At 44.2% G+C, this 13,177-nt stretch overlaps 1 protein-coding gene across 6 annotated transcripts; it reads right to left on the reverse strand.

Moving 5' to 3' along the window:
* Positions 1 to 1,660: 1,660 nt before the first annotated feature.
* On the reverse strand, positions 1,661 to 13,109 carry C15H5orf24 (chromosome 15 C5orf24 homolog). 6 transcript variants are annotated; one of them, XM_090150872.1, is made up of 3 exons: positions 11,557 to 11,656; positions 5,737 to 6,166; positions 1,661 to 3,771 (listed from the first exon to the last, which is right to left on the reverse strand). In XM_090150872.1, the coding sequence occupies exons 2-3, from the start codon at positions 6,161 to 6,163 to the stop codon at positions 3,731 to 3,733; spliced, it is 468 nt and encodes a 155-aa protein (XP_090006998.1). In that variant the 5' UTR covers positions 6,164 to 6,166; positions 11,557 to 11,656; the 3' UTR covers positions 1,661 to 3,730. The 6 variants fall into 6 exon arrangements, with proteins under 6 accessions (XP_090006998.1, XP_031454260.1, XP_031454258.1 ...); XM_031598400.2 differs by lacking the exons at positions 1,661 to 3,771; positions 11,557 to 11,656 and adding an exon at positions 13,015 to 13,109 and having other exon boundaries at positions 3,778 to 6,166; XM_031598398.2 differs by lacking the exons at positions 1,661 to 3,771; positions 11,557 to 11,656 and adding an exon at positions 12,502 to 12,632 and having other exon boundaries at positions 3,778 to 6,166.
* Positions 13,110 to 13,177: the final 68 nt, after the last annotated feature.

The following is a 13,177-nucleotide window of genomic DNA, read 5'->3' on the forward strand; positions in this document are numbered from 1 at the left end:
AAGAAAGCAAAATAAGCATTCAAGTCAGAACAGAGACTGAGGTCACACAGGCAGCTCCACTTCACACTACATTTGGGAGGTGTGACCTTGCATTCTGTTCTCTCAAGATGGCCAGAGCTGAATATTTACAAAGATGACCACATAAAGCAGCAGAAAAACACTTTTTAGTATTATGCGTATCTCAGAGGCCTACTCTAAATAATCAAACTCACACTAATTGCTACTGTGATATTTTTTCACTAATTGGGAACAAGGTTTTGCGGTATGAAAAACACAACATGAAAGGCAGGATCTGCCTCAGATCATTTAAATACCACCTCACAATTCCACAACACACTGCAGCTTCAAAGTAGTTAAAAGTTGTTTGCTAATGACTCCTTCGAGGAACCTTGCAAGATAAGCAGATATTTTTTGCCACGTTTTCACTGATGGGAAGAAGTGAGACATTGCCATCGCTAGGCCATGAGGGGAACCTGGTTGCAAGCCAGCTGCAGAGCACTGTAGTTTTAGGCTGCCAATCCTGTATGGTCAGGCCACACCTCTCCCTTACATGTTAAGCAATACACAGAGCCACAGGCAGAAGCCTGGTAAGAATAGCACACAGTGCAAGTCAGCAAGGCAGCCCCTTATCTGTAGGAATTACAGCTTTACATGATGAACTGTTAAGAACAATTTTCATTTCTCTTGGTCCAAAAAGACACTTTGTAGAGCCATCATACTGCACAGGTACGATGTTGCTAATTCACACTATATTGCTTGTCTCAATGGGATCTCTTCCAATAGGACAGGTACTTCACAAGAGCATTAGGATGCCAGTCCAGCTCCAAAGCACACCCCGGTGTCAAATCAGACACACAAATGGCATTATCAGGAAGATCAAACCACTGTAAAGCTTTTTTAAGGTCCAACTTGCATAGCTGGCAAACAAACACTGCTAGTCTGTCCATATGAATAAGTTGTAACCTGTGATAAATGTGAGTGGTAAAGCAACCTCCAAGGCTGCTAAAAAGCCTGAACTGTGTAATTTATGAATGTCCTCCAACTCTCACAAATTCTTGATGCGTTTTTAAGTCCACACGAGCACAAACAGTCTGTTGTAGTTGGATTCACCTGCACTTCAGGGAGACAGAGAGCAAAACCGATCACCTGATTTTAAGCAACATCTGTACAAGTTGCACCACAACGTTTCACACTTACCTACAACAGAGACGCTGGGAGAACAAACAATTCTTGTTTACAGCAGAGACAGGTTAAAGTTATTGGTCTGATATGTTGGCAATAGGAATTTTAAGCCAGAATTTAAAATACATATATTAAAACAAAAAGCACATAGGAAATAATTGTTAGGTTTTAAAGTATTAACTTTATTAATAAATATACATCCATATGATGATGTAAATACAGATCATGAACACTACTCCATTCCCATACACATAATTGCACACGAGTAGCTCAAGTTCATGGACATAAAAACATACACAGTATCTAATCAGGCTTTTTACAGCAGAGGACAGGGTGCTGATACTAGATATTTAACAGATTACTGTTTCCCCAAAGTAAACCTGTGGAAAAGCAAATGATGAAAGGTTAAAGTATCAGAAAGTGGTTCCAAACTTCAGAATACAGATTTATCTATCTGAAAAAAAAAAAAATCTTAAAGAGAAAAGTCTAGTCTCTACTAAAGTCATAAATATATTTAAGCAGTGTTAAAATATATGCATTAAAATAGAGAAGAATAAACTTCTTTTGTGGTCAGAAATTAGGTCTGCAGGTCAAAGTATTTATGATTGTTATCAATTGTTTTAACTGTCAACTCTAGGGATAGCATGAAATGTTATTATACATACAACAAAGAATAGCAGAGGCTCGGTTAACGAAGCCAGCAGACAAATGACTTCATTTCACTCTGCCTTTTAAAGCTCTTCAAAAAGGGGGAAGGGAGTTCAATTCACATCTGAATTACTCTGTGTACTGTACTTCCAAGTAATTCTTTTCATAGACACATCACTTTTCACTGACAAGGCTTGGTTTTGTCCCGACCAAACTCTCAGATCTTTCAGATGAAGTGAAAATATATTCCTTCAAAACAGAGATCTTTAATGGCTCTTGATACATAGTTATTTTGATTGAACTAAATCCAAGATATAAAGAGTGCTGCTTTAACAACAAGGCTAACAGCTGATTTTAAAAATACTGTACTAAATTTCACAGTTAGCCTCTTCTGATGGATGGTACCTGTTGTTTTTGTTTTTTTCCTGCCAAAATATGGTGCTATCATCTTGAATATGTCCAGTGCAAGACTTTATAGTAGCAAAACTATTTGGTTTTAAAGTTTAAGTAAATTTAATCAGAAACTGAATAGTCGTTACTCTATGTATATTAAACAGTGAACTTGTATAGCATCATCAAGGAGTAATAGCAAGTGAGTACATTTCATTCATGTATAAATAAGACGTTAGAAACTTGATAATTAAAAGAAATCATTAAAAAGCAAACTTGTAGATCTTCTGAACAGTGTTAACACACAACAGTGATCCTAGCTTATGAATAGCTGAATTATGATATAGAATATAAAATAAGCAATTTACCTTACAAGTTATGTTTTCATACTACAGGGGGAAAAGTCCAGTTTTCCCACTGGTACTAGTAAAGTTTAGGCATTAACATGCTGCTTCAGTGTTTACGTGGAAAGAAAAGTGTTGTTTGGTTGTTTGGGTTTTTTTTAAAGCACAATGTATTCTGCAGACTATACATAGGCAAAGCAGAAGTATTTGAAAATTCCATTCCTCTTTCACTTCAAATGTCTTCCTTCCTTTTTCTTCCTCTCACGGCATGGCGCCAGTAGACTACAGTCAGATCTAAATAAAGCAGAATGAGGAAATGCCCAGCAGGACTCTGCTGGTCTCCTTGCTACATCCCAGGTGCCACGCAGCTCTTTACAGACTCTCCAAACACTTTTCTACTTTATGCTCCTCATTTCACAATTGACAACATTAATTGTTGTTTGTTTTTTCTTTTTTTTTCTTCTGGGATTATGTTTCATTTGATATAATTAATAAACAGTGTAATGAACAGAAATTGCTTAGATGATTTCATTATTTCATCAGCATACTCAATTAAAATTCATTATACTAGCAGAACAGTGATACAGCTGCATCATCTCCTGACACACAGCACAGCACCATCGAGCAGATGCACGAGTGAGAAATGGAACAGGAGCAAACCAGATAAACAGAGGAGGTAAGTGGAGTTTCTCCAAGGTACAGTGGTGACATGCAACACGTTCCTTGCCAGCGAGGTGTGACGCTCCTGCAGGTATTACATTCAGCTGAAGAGGACTGCTTTCCCAGCTGAGTTCAGGTAAGAACTTAAAGCAGTCTTTTGTTGAAAAATCATCTGATTAAAAACAGCCAATACAACACAGATCCTGAGGGTGAATTAACTCACGTTAGCATTTTGCATGTGTCAGAAGTTACATCGTTCTGAGAAATCGCTAAATTTCAGACTTGTGAGTTTGCTGAGGAACAGAAAGTATCACTGGATTTCATAGCTTCAGCATGAAGAAACTATTTTTAGTAGCAGTTTAGCTGCCGTTAATTCATACATCGACTAAGGAGCCATCCAGTACAGTTGAGGTTCATTGTCTTAGTTGCCAGTGCATACACAGTTCCCCAAAAACAATTCAACACACCTATTGTAAAGTACAGCATAAAGTCCAGCTCATTATGTGTTAGGCATCACTGGAACACCTGAAGGCTTGCTGCTTTTTTCCTGATAAAAAAGGTATGAAACATGACATCTGTTTCTTAAGTTGTCATCACTGAAATCAAGAGCTCTCATCAAAATGTCAGCAGGCCAGAATAGCATTTATGTTAACAAAAGTTATCAGTCCAGCAAAAGCACTAATTAACCCAATTTCTTTTACTCCCCAGATCGCCAAGCTTTATATATCCACCCCCTCCCCGGATGCACAAACCTACAAATTTATCATAAAGTCACATTTTGCTTCAAACTGCTTAAATAGAAACTTTCTTCCAGGTGGAAAAAAAAAAAAGCTCAGATTCCAGTAAAAATAAATTTAGAACAAACAATATGCAACATTGAGGATTGATTTTTTTTTTTTTTTTTTGAAGTCTAGATTAAAGTATGTGCACATTACACACATACATACGCTCTCTCACACTTAAATTAAACACACCCAGCTGAAAAATGGAACATTTCTTTTGGAAAGAGGGAAGGCTTAAGTTTGAGTCAAGAAAGGTATTTATAGTCAACCAACAACATTTTTTTTCAGCTTGCATGCATAGATGAATTCCTATGAATTACTTCATCTCTGGGGTCTAGCAGTGCAGTAAACTGCATCCTGTTTGCATCAGCTATACAGTTTGCTTTTATAAATCATGAAAATGGTGTCCTTTGGTAGATAGAGAACGTTCCGTAACTTAAATATAGCGTAAGTGTCCAACAATGCAATAACTGTATTTCCAGGAATATCTGGCAAAACGAAGCCTGAAAACTTGGCAGCAGTGTCTATTTAAAAAGTTTAATTTGTAAACATTATAGATTAATACTTTAAAAGCTATTAAACTGTCGCCACCTAAGCACAGATTTTTAAAGGCAAAAACCAGTGTAAATAGCTATTTACAGATTAAGGACGTACTGTTTAATATTAACCAAGTACGTTACAAGAATGAACAGTACTTAATTTCTTATAAAATATTTCAAAATGTAAAGAATTATCTGTGGTTTGGTAAATATATTTAGGCATTTCTAAATTACATAGCAGAATCCTGTGCCAGCGTAACAAAAAGAGCAGCTATCACCTAAAGGCAAATCAGCTCGTGTTAATAAGGCGCCGTGACGCTGCAGTGCGCTGCACCAACGCTCAGCTTTCTGGTATATTCTCAAAAATATTTTTGGAACATTAATTGAAATTGACTTAATGCTACAACTCCAGAAATCAACACTGAAAAAAAAAGGTTGGTGTTTTGTTTTTGTTTTTTTTTTTGGTTTGTTTGTTAAGTTTCTATGGATCTGCCTGAGGTCTGTAGAAGCTCCTGCAGAAGTGAAGAACGTAGCTTGATTTCTATTCCTTTTAGAAACACACAGGAGCTCAGAATGTTGCTGTTTTAACTAAGTTAAACAGTTCCAAATAGTTTCTTTTTCTTTATCAAGTATGAACTCATCTGCACCAGTTCCCTATGGTGAGATAGGCCCCATCATGAGCCAACAGCCAGCTAATTCTGTCCTCCTTCGTTCAATTACTTAATGCATAACCACAAAACTAGATTTACCCAAAACTGAACGTAAAACTAGGAACATGAATATTACTCAGGTGTAGACACCACGGCCTATGCTTCAGTTCAGACTTTCTTTTAAATTATGATTTAAAAACAACAACAACAAAAAAGACTTTATACCAGTGCCCTCTCGACACTGCTTTAAAAGTTACTGAACTGCACCCGTAGACTATGGCATTATTTGAGTAAAAATAAAATCTAGAATTCAAACGTATGCAAATGCTACAATAAAATGCAAGAAACATGCCAAAATCCAGAGTAAAGCAGATTAGTAAGCAGTTACTAATTCCTTCCTTTCATTCGTTAGGCTGCTTGAGTTTGCTGCTAGTTTCACCAGCAGCATGTACTCCTCTGTTATGCACCATAGGATAAGGAAAAGCTGCACTGCCACAAGTATAACTTAGATTTGCAAACCGGGATTGAGCTTTAATGCTACCTGGAGGTCTGCCTGGGCTGACTTTGTATCCTGCTGCTTTAGTTGTGCCCAAGGGTCTGCCTGGACTTGTCTTAAATCCAGCTGCTTTGGTGGTCCCCAGGGGTCGACCCGTGCTGGTTCGGTACCCTGCTGATTTTGTGGTCCCTGATGGCCTCCCACGTTTACCGGATCGGTTGAGGTTTTTCTTTTTCTTCAGTTCATCTTTTGTTTCTATATTCCTGCTGCTTGTGGTCTGCAGGTGGGACTCATTCAGCGCATCTTGTCTCTGGCACGCGATGGGTTTGTGGCTCACTGCGTGGCTGTATTTACTTTGCTGCGTGGCATACAAGTCAAACTGGTCAGCAGCTCTCACGCTGTCTTCGTTAAGGCAAGAGCTCTTGCCCGTCCCACAGAATGCTGCATTACTGCTGGCAACAGGGTGCATCATTTTCTATCAAAAACAAGAGAGACAAATCTGTATCAATAAAAAACAATAATGCACTGTTCCACAAGAAAATCTTTCAAGATTTACCTCTGTTTTCTACAACGAGTGCAAGCAATTTCCATTTTTATTAAACAGCACTGATGCCAGTAAATTATTTTTTTTAAATGAAAAGTTTTGGTAAGTTTTCACTTGAAGGTTTGCATGGTAACCTTTACATGCAGTTAAAAGCAACTATTTAAAGGACACCCTATTCAGAAGCACACAACTGGGGAAGAAATGCATTAAAGAACTGAACAAGAGCATTTCAGCCAGGAGATACAAAATACACACACACCTACTGCTATTTCAAAACCCTTTTAACCAAATCTCATGCACCTCCTAGCTGCTCTAGTTGCAAGATTAGCCAGCACCTGTGAGCAAGGAAAAACACCACATCGTTCTCCTGTTCAACAGATACAGGCTCATGGAGATTGTGTTGTTGTTTTAAACGCAGCAAATTAATAAAACACTAATCAGTTTTGTTCACAGAATGGCCTGGGTTGAAAAGCACCACAGTGCTCATCTGGTTCCAACCCCCTGCTGTGTGCAGGTCACCAACCAGCAGACCAGGCTGCCCAGAGCCACATCCAGCCTGGCCTTGAATGCCTGCAGGGATGGGGCATCCACAGCCTCCTTGGGCAACCTGTTCCAGTGCCTCACCACCCTCTGGGTGTTGTTGTTTCTTTCTACAATTATGTAAGAAACACTGAAATAGGTGAGATACTCTGCAAAGACAGCAATGCCACAGCTGGGAATGCAGAGCTATACAAGGAATCTGTTACAAAGCAGAAACGCTACAGGATGCTACAAAGGTGACTCCTGTGCATCCTCTGCACGCTGCCCCAGCATCCAGACAGACAGACAGACGTCCAGCAGGTAAGAACAGCAGCAGCCAACCAGGTGCTCAAAGAGGAACAGGATGACATTTACAGCCATTCAGACTGTGTAACATTTAACCATGGTGAAGACAAGATTAACCCATCACTATCCGGCTCTTCCCAGCAATTCTGTGCCCTACAGTCACAATTGGGAAGACAAATGTTTCTTGCTGTGGTATATTCTCTACCAGGTAAAGTCTGGAATATTGATGGTATTTTGGCTCCTGTAGATAAGGAGTATCTCCTAAGGCAAACAAATCTAAATTCTACCATCGATCACTGAATTTATCCCACAGTTGCAAGGGTTTCCTCCCAGCCAGAGAAACAATACCAGAAGCAGTCTGTTTACCCAGGAGAAAATCCCCATGCGTGTCCTTTCCTTCTGATTACAAAGGTTACACACCCTGCTCAAACTCTCATTTACCTTGGCTCCACACATGCATGTTACAGTGTATGCATTACTCTTGTGCAAATACATGAATATGGTTTTATATCAAATAGTGAAACCGTGATAGCAGTATAGTCCAAATAATAGATGGTTCTAGCAGAGGTTATCCACGTGCTACAATTCTGAATGTTGAATGGGGAAATGGTGGCACAAACATGAAGCTACTGTTCCTGCAGATGTTGACTAGCAAGTAAAAAAAAATATTAGAATAATTAGCAAGCCTGCCTTTAGCAGAGAACAGGCAGGGTCAGCACCCAGTGTCCTGGGCAACAGCGCTCTGCAAACACTGCCTTCAAGTGGAAAACTAGCCTGGTGCTAGTTCTCCTTGCATCTGATCACAGTCCGTGTTACTGCTATTGTTTAAGTCATGAAAATGTCAAGTAGTACCCAAAGCTTGTATTCTATATTTTCTTTTATCTGAGACATATTTATGAAAAGTTTTCTCTAGAAAAGAACTTTCTGGTGTACCTTAAGTTAATCCGGCATGGACATTTCCAGCCTCATTTTTCTGTACTCACATTGCAGTAGGGAATGAAAGAATGAAGCAGACACACTGCATGAGTCATCTGAAGAGCAGAAGCAAGTTTTCTGGTGGGGGGATATACTGAGGAAAGAATGGTATAAAATCCAAAGCGATGCCAGCTTAAAAATCCCACTCCAGCTATACTGTATGAGCAAATGCACACAACTTTGTGCCCAAGCATTCTTCAGCAAAACCAGCCTGAAAAGTTCCCACTGAAACAGAACATACTTGTTTAGAACCTGTACTTAAGTATGTAAATAGAAATGTGCAAGTTTGTTTAAATCAGTTTTAGATCTTGCTGAATGCCTCAACATAATAGTTAACACCAGGCATTGCAGTAAACTCATTCAGTGGCACTTTGAGAGGGTTTCTACTGGAGGCTGCACTGAGTTTTCTGTTTGGGTCCTTCTCTATCTAGTAATCAATTTTCATTCAAATGCTGGGGTAAGGAGGAGACAACTGGATAAACTAGCTCTGGAAAGAGGCAGCACAAGAGCTCCCTATACAACGAAGCACAGAAACTGCACTACTGCTAGGAACTAGCACAGGAACAGGGACCTGCAGGTTTTGTTGCTGGGGGTTCTGACTGTGGCTATAACCCCACCTGTCAGCATACTGCTGCCTTACCACAATTCTGAGTGCACGCAGAGCTGACCTGGCTCAGCACCAGCGAGGTGAGTGTGAGGTCTGGTTTGGCTCACAGCTCTGTCAGTGAGGCTGCCACTTAGCATCCTGTATTTCACTGTCAAGCTTGACATTCTTTGCTCTTTTCTGCTGGGAGATGAAATAGAAATCTTATTAAAGACAATACAGACACAGCAGAAACTTAGGAAGTTACACATAATTCCTGTGATATTCCTGTGACTCTTGGTTAGGCAGAAACAGTGCCTCTCTTCACCCAAATACAGCACTTTTCTAGCTTAAAGCTGCTGAAACACACCTGGAATCAGGGCCTTTGAACAACACTGGAAGCCCATCTACAGCTTTCAAACTATTCCAGAAAAGGTAAACTCCTATTGCCAATATGGAGAACTATGCTTTTAATGACAGTATATAAAACTCACTCGTTTCCCTGCAATAGCTTCAACAGTATAAACAGAGCTGTAGGAGAGTGTATCAGCACATCTTCATCACCACCCAATCCTGCTTAGAGCAAACACATACAAAGTCTATGACATAGCACTTAGAAACACAAGCATTATTTCTGTGCTAGTACCCGGAACATCACTTCTCTCAACTAGAATAGCTGGAATGAAGCACAGGACCAACTCTGTTCAAGCTCCCTACATAAAGAAGGCTCTGTGCCATGTTCAGCAGCACAGGGGCTGCAGGCTTTGGGGACACCGAAGGGCTCCGCTGGTTGCAGAGAGCAGTGTGAGAAGCAGATGAGTATTCTGCCTTTAAGGACTGCAGCAGAGTTATGGTACTGGGTTTGCTCTTCCTTCTTAGGATAGCAGATAAGAAAAATACTTCCATCAATAAATTAAAAGAATCCACTATTTGAAATAAAACATTTTTCAAGCGTCTCTTTTACTGCCAGCTCCCTTTCTAACCCTTGTTAGAAGATGTTAACTCTCACTGCTTATTTTCCAAATCTTCTACATCCAGAATTCCCATTAAAAAAAGTCAGTGGCACAACATACTCTGTAACACCTGAATCTGTATCCAAAACGTAACCTACCTCTGAAGACAGTCAACCAGTTCCTCCACACTGTGCTTATAAAACACTTTCCAAGCGTTCGTTGTATAACAGAATTTTTCTCATCATTTGACAATTGGTAAAATAAATTGAAATGAGCCAAAACATAAAACAATCCCTTTACAGCGTTGGTTTGCTGGCACTACTGCAATAACACAAGATTGCAAATAGAAAATTGTCTCCTGAAGTGTTCTCTCCTCTTTCTCCAGTTATTCTTTATCCAAAAAAAGAAGATGGAGAAACAAAGTACTCCCCAAGCAATGCAACAAATTAGAAGCACTGCCCCTCCGGGAGCTGGAGGCATTTCTCCCCATCTCCCCATCCCCCACGATGCTCAGCACAGAGGCACTGCTGTTATTCAGGCAGTACAGGTGCAGGGGCATTTCACTCGGGTTCCAAACCCATTTCAGCCATGCTGAACACAAAAAACTGCTTCCCTCAGTGGAATACTCTAGATGTTTGATGGCAATAGGTGAAAGTGGCTTTTGTTTGCTATAAACTCAAAATTCACAATATCTAACAGAAGGAAATGAGACTTAGGCACTCACATAGAGAAGCTGTCCCCTGGAGAGCCCGAACGCCGGCCGCCTTTGTATCAACAACAGCACAGCATGATGTGACTGCACAGCCCAGCAAACAGGGAACCCTCAGCTCTCCAGCCCCAAAATAAGTCTGTCCTGCCCAAGGGCAGAGTTTCAGTAGGTATCAACACCAGCTAGGCTTTTTCCTACTGAATTAAGATCATGTAACTGTGGAGAGATGATGAGAAAGAGGACGCTTAAACGAGTCAGGACAGCTTCATGAAATTGAGGGCCATGTCAGTAATCTAATTAACTGCACCTCTGATCACATGGATGCAACTGACAGTTTGGCTTCACCACCAGTAGAAACTACCCCAAACCCACGCTTCTTCTGAGCAGGATCATTTTGCTGTTTCCTCTTCTTATACACCCCCAGTCCCTGTACCAACACTAACTGTTGTGCAAGAACAGGACAAGCCAACATCCAGGCAAAAACTGATCCAACAAGAAAACACAGCAGTTGGTTGGCATTGGGGCGAGAGAGGAAGCACAGGAACACACTTTCCTCAGCACAGATGGACCAAAGCTGTTGGTTAGCCAACACGATGTTACCTCACTGCCACCAACTACTCTTGCTCCTTCATGACCCACCCCAGTTACTCCCAGCGCTGACCAGACCTCACAAAGATGACTTTCTGACAATTCAGCAAACCTAGAAGACCTGAACAAAAGGGTCTGATGAATCCCGAATGCAGCACAGGGGCTGGAGGGCGGGGAAAAGGCAAAGACGATTGGAGGCAAAGCAGCACGGAAGCAAGGCAGCCATCGGGCCAGGCTGTGCCTGAGAAAGTGCCGTTGTTAAACAGAGCCCTGATTATTCTGCGGTTCTGTAATTACCAACTTTCAAAGCAAGCCAGATATGCATATGAATGACAGAGCAGGTGGAGGTGCATGTTTATAAAGAAAGTATCATTAGTGCTTGTAAAGCTGTCTCCTCCTCTAAAGGACCTGTTCCCAAGAAAAACAGAGGAGATCTCAGCTTGGGGATGGTTATTCATCTCTGCGGGTGTTCTCGCCCACCTCTCCTCTCCCCAGGGAACAGCTGAGAGGCACGAGGTGCTCATTCATCTCCGTGGGTGTTCTCACCTTCCCCAGCCTCCTCCCACAGAAGGATTCTAAAGCTTAAGAGAGGGATCAAACATCCCCTAGTCCCAGCGCTGAGCTCCCCACGTGCGCTTCCACGAGGTTTCTCTGCAGCAGGATTAGCACAGGAGGCTGTGACACCTACCAACAGCCCCAGACACAGCGTGCAGAGCCAACATCCATCCACCTGCCGGAGCTGTGCCACGGCGGGCAACGGCACAGCGCTGCTCTGGGCGCACCTAACACTGAGGGGTAATGACACAGGAAAAAAAAAGTAGAGTAAGAAAAACTCTGGTATTTAAATACTGATATAGGAATAAACCGCTATTAAGAAATGTATCGACCAAGTGCTCCTCATATTTTGGGAAAAAACAAAAAACAAAACAACATCAAGAACACGGATCAAATAACTGCTGCATTCTTCAGTGACACCCTGAGAGAAATACAAACAAGCTGAAGGCGCAGCCACCTACTGATGAATTACCCCGTTAGGACCACGCAGCGTTAGGGACACCCCGGGCTATTTGCAGGAACGCAGCGCACACACGTGTGAGCGCACCAACAAACAGGGACGGCAGGGGAGCAACAGCGCGCTCGGCAGCCCCGAAATGCACGCGAGCAGGACGCGTACAGCTCGCACGCCTCAAGGAAACGCACGTCCGTACCAACTGCGATCCCACAGGCCGGCGGCTCGGCTGCCGCAGCGAGAAGCGGGACGCGAGCACCAGAGCCGGGAACGCCGCAGGTAACGCGGGCGGCCCGAGCGCAGCACGCGGCCCCGCAGCCGGGACGGGGCGAGACGGAAGGCCGCAGGAGAGGCGGCCCGGCTGCCACCCGCAGCTGCCCCGCGCCGCTCCCCGCCCGCTCCGCCGGCGCCGCCTCCAGCCCTCCCCGCCCCGCGGCCCAGCCGGGCCCCGCCGCAGCGCCGCCGCCCCGCCCTACCGCGGGAGTCACCGCCGAGGCCGCGCGGGCCCCTCTTCGCGGCCCCGAGCGAATGGAGCTCGAAGGCCCCGCGGCGCGGCGGTCCCCTCCCCCGCCGTCTCCATCTTGCCCTCCCGCCGCGAGCAGAAGGGCCCCGGCCCGCGCCTACCTGTGGGGATCGGAGCGGCCTGCGGCGCCTGCGAGCCTGGGAGCGGCGCGGGGCGGCGGGCGGGAGCGAGCGGCCGCCTCCCCCACACCCCGCCGGGCGGCTGCAGGGAGCGGCGCTGCGGCGGCGGCGGGCGGGCGCGGGCGGGCGGGCGGCAGGAGCGCGCTCCCGAGCGGGGCCGCGCCGCGAGCCTGCGCGGGGCGGGGCGGGGCGGGGCGGGAGGGAGGAGGAGGAGGAGGCGGTGGCCTCGGGGGCGCCCGGCGGCCGCGCCGCCATTTTCTCCCTGAGAGGAGCGGAGCGGAGCGGAGCGCGCTGCGGGGCGGGCCGGAGCCGGGCTGGGAGCGCTGCCCTGCGCCGCGGCTCCTGTGAGCCCCAGGCCCCCCGTGACCGCTGCCATCTCGCGGGCCGCAAGGAATGCTGACGCTCGTTCAGTGTTTTGCCCTATTTTATCCATCCGCGTTCTAAAGAGTTTATATAAGAGTGCAGGGGCAGTTTGTTAAAAACAAAGCTTTGTACCTTTGGACGGCATTCAGAGTCCTCCCAGAACGCAGAACTGTGCCCACCATCCAGCCTCCTGCCGTCGAGGTCAGGACCAGTGAAACGGCACAGTAACGCCCACAGGAGGGCACGACCAACTGATTGTAATCAGTGCCGTTAATTACTCCAACAGCAACAGTGC

This window comes from Phasianus colchicus, chromosome 15 (genome assembly GCF_987193195.1).
Source record: "Phasianus colchicus chromosome 15, bPhaCol1.hap1.1, whole genome shotgun sequence".
Classification (NCBI taxonomy): domain Eukaryota; kingdom Metazoa; phylum Chordata; class Aves; order Galliformes; family Phasianidae; genus Phasianus; species Phasianus colchicus.

Bases quoted from the DNA above. Each gene is read 5' to 3' on its own strand.
- C15H5orf24 (XM_031598400.2), bottom strand. From the start codon at position 6,163: ATGATGCACCCTGTTGCCAGCAGTAATGCAGCATTCTGTGGGACGGGC.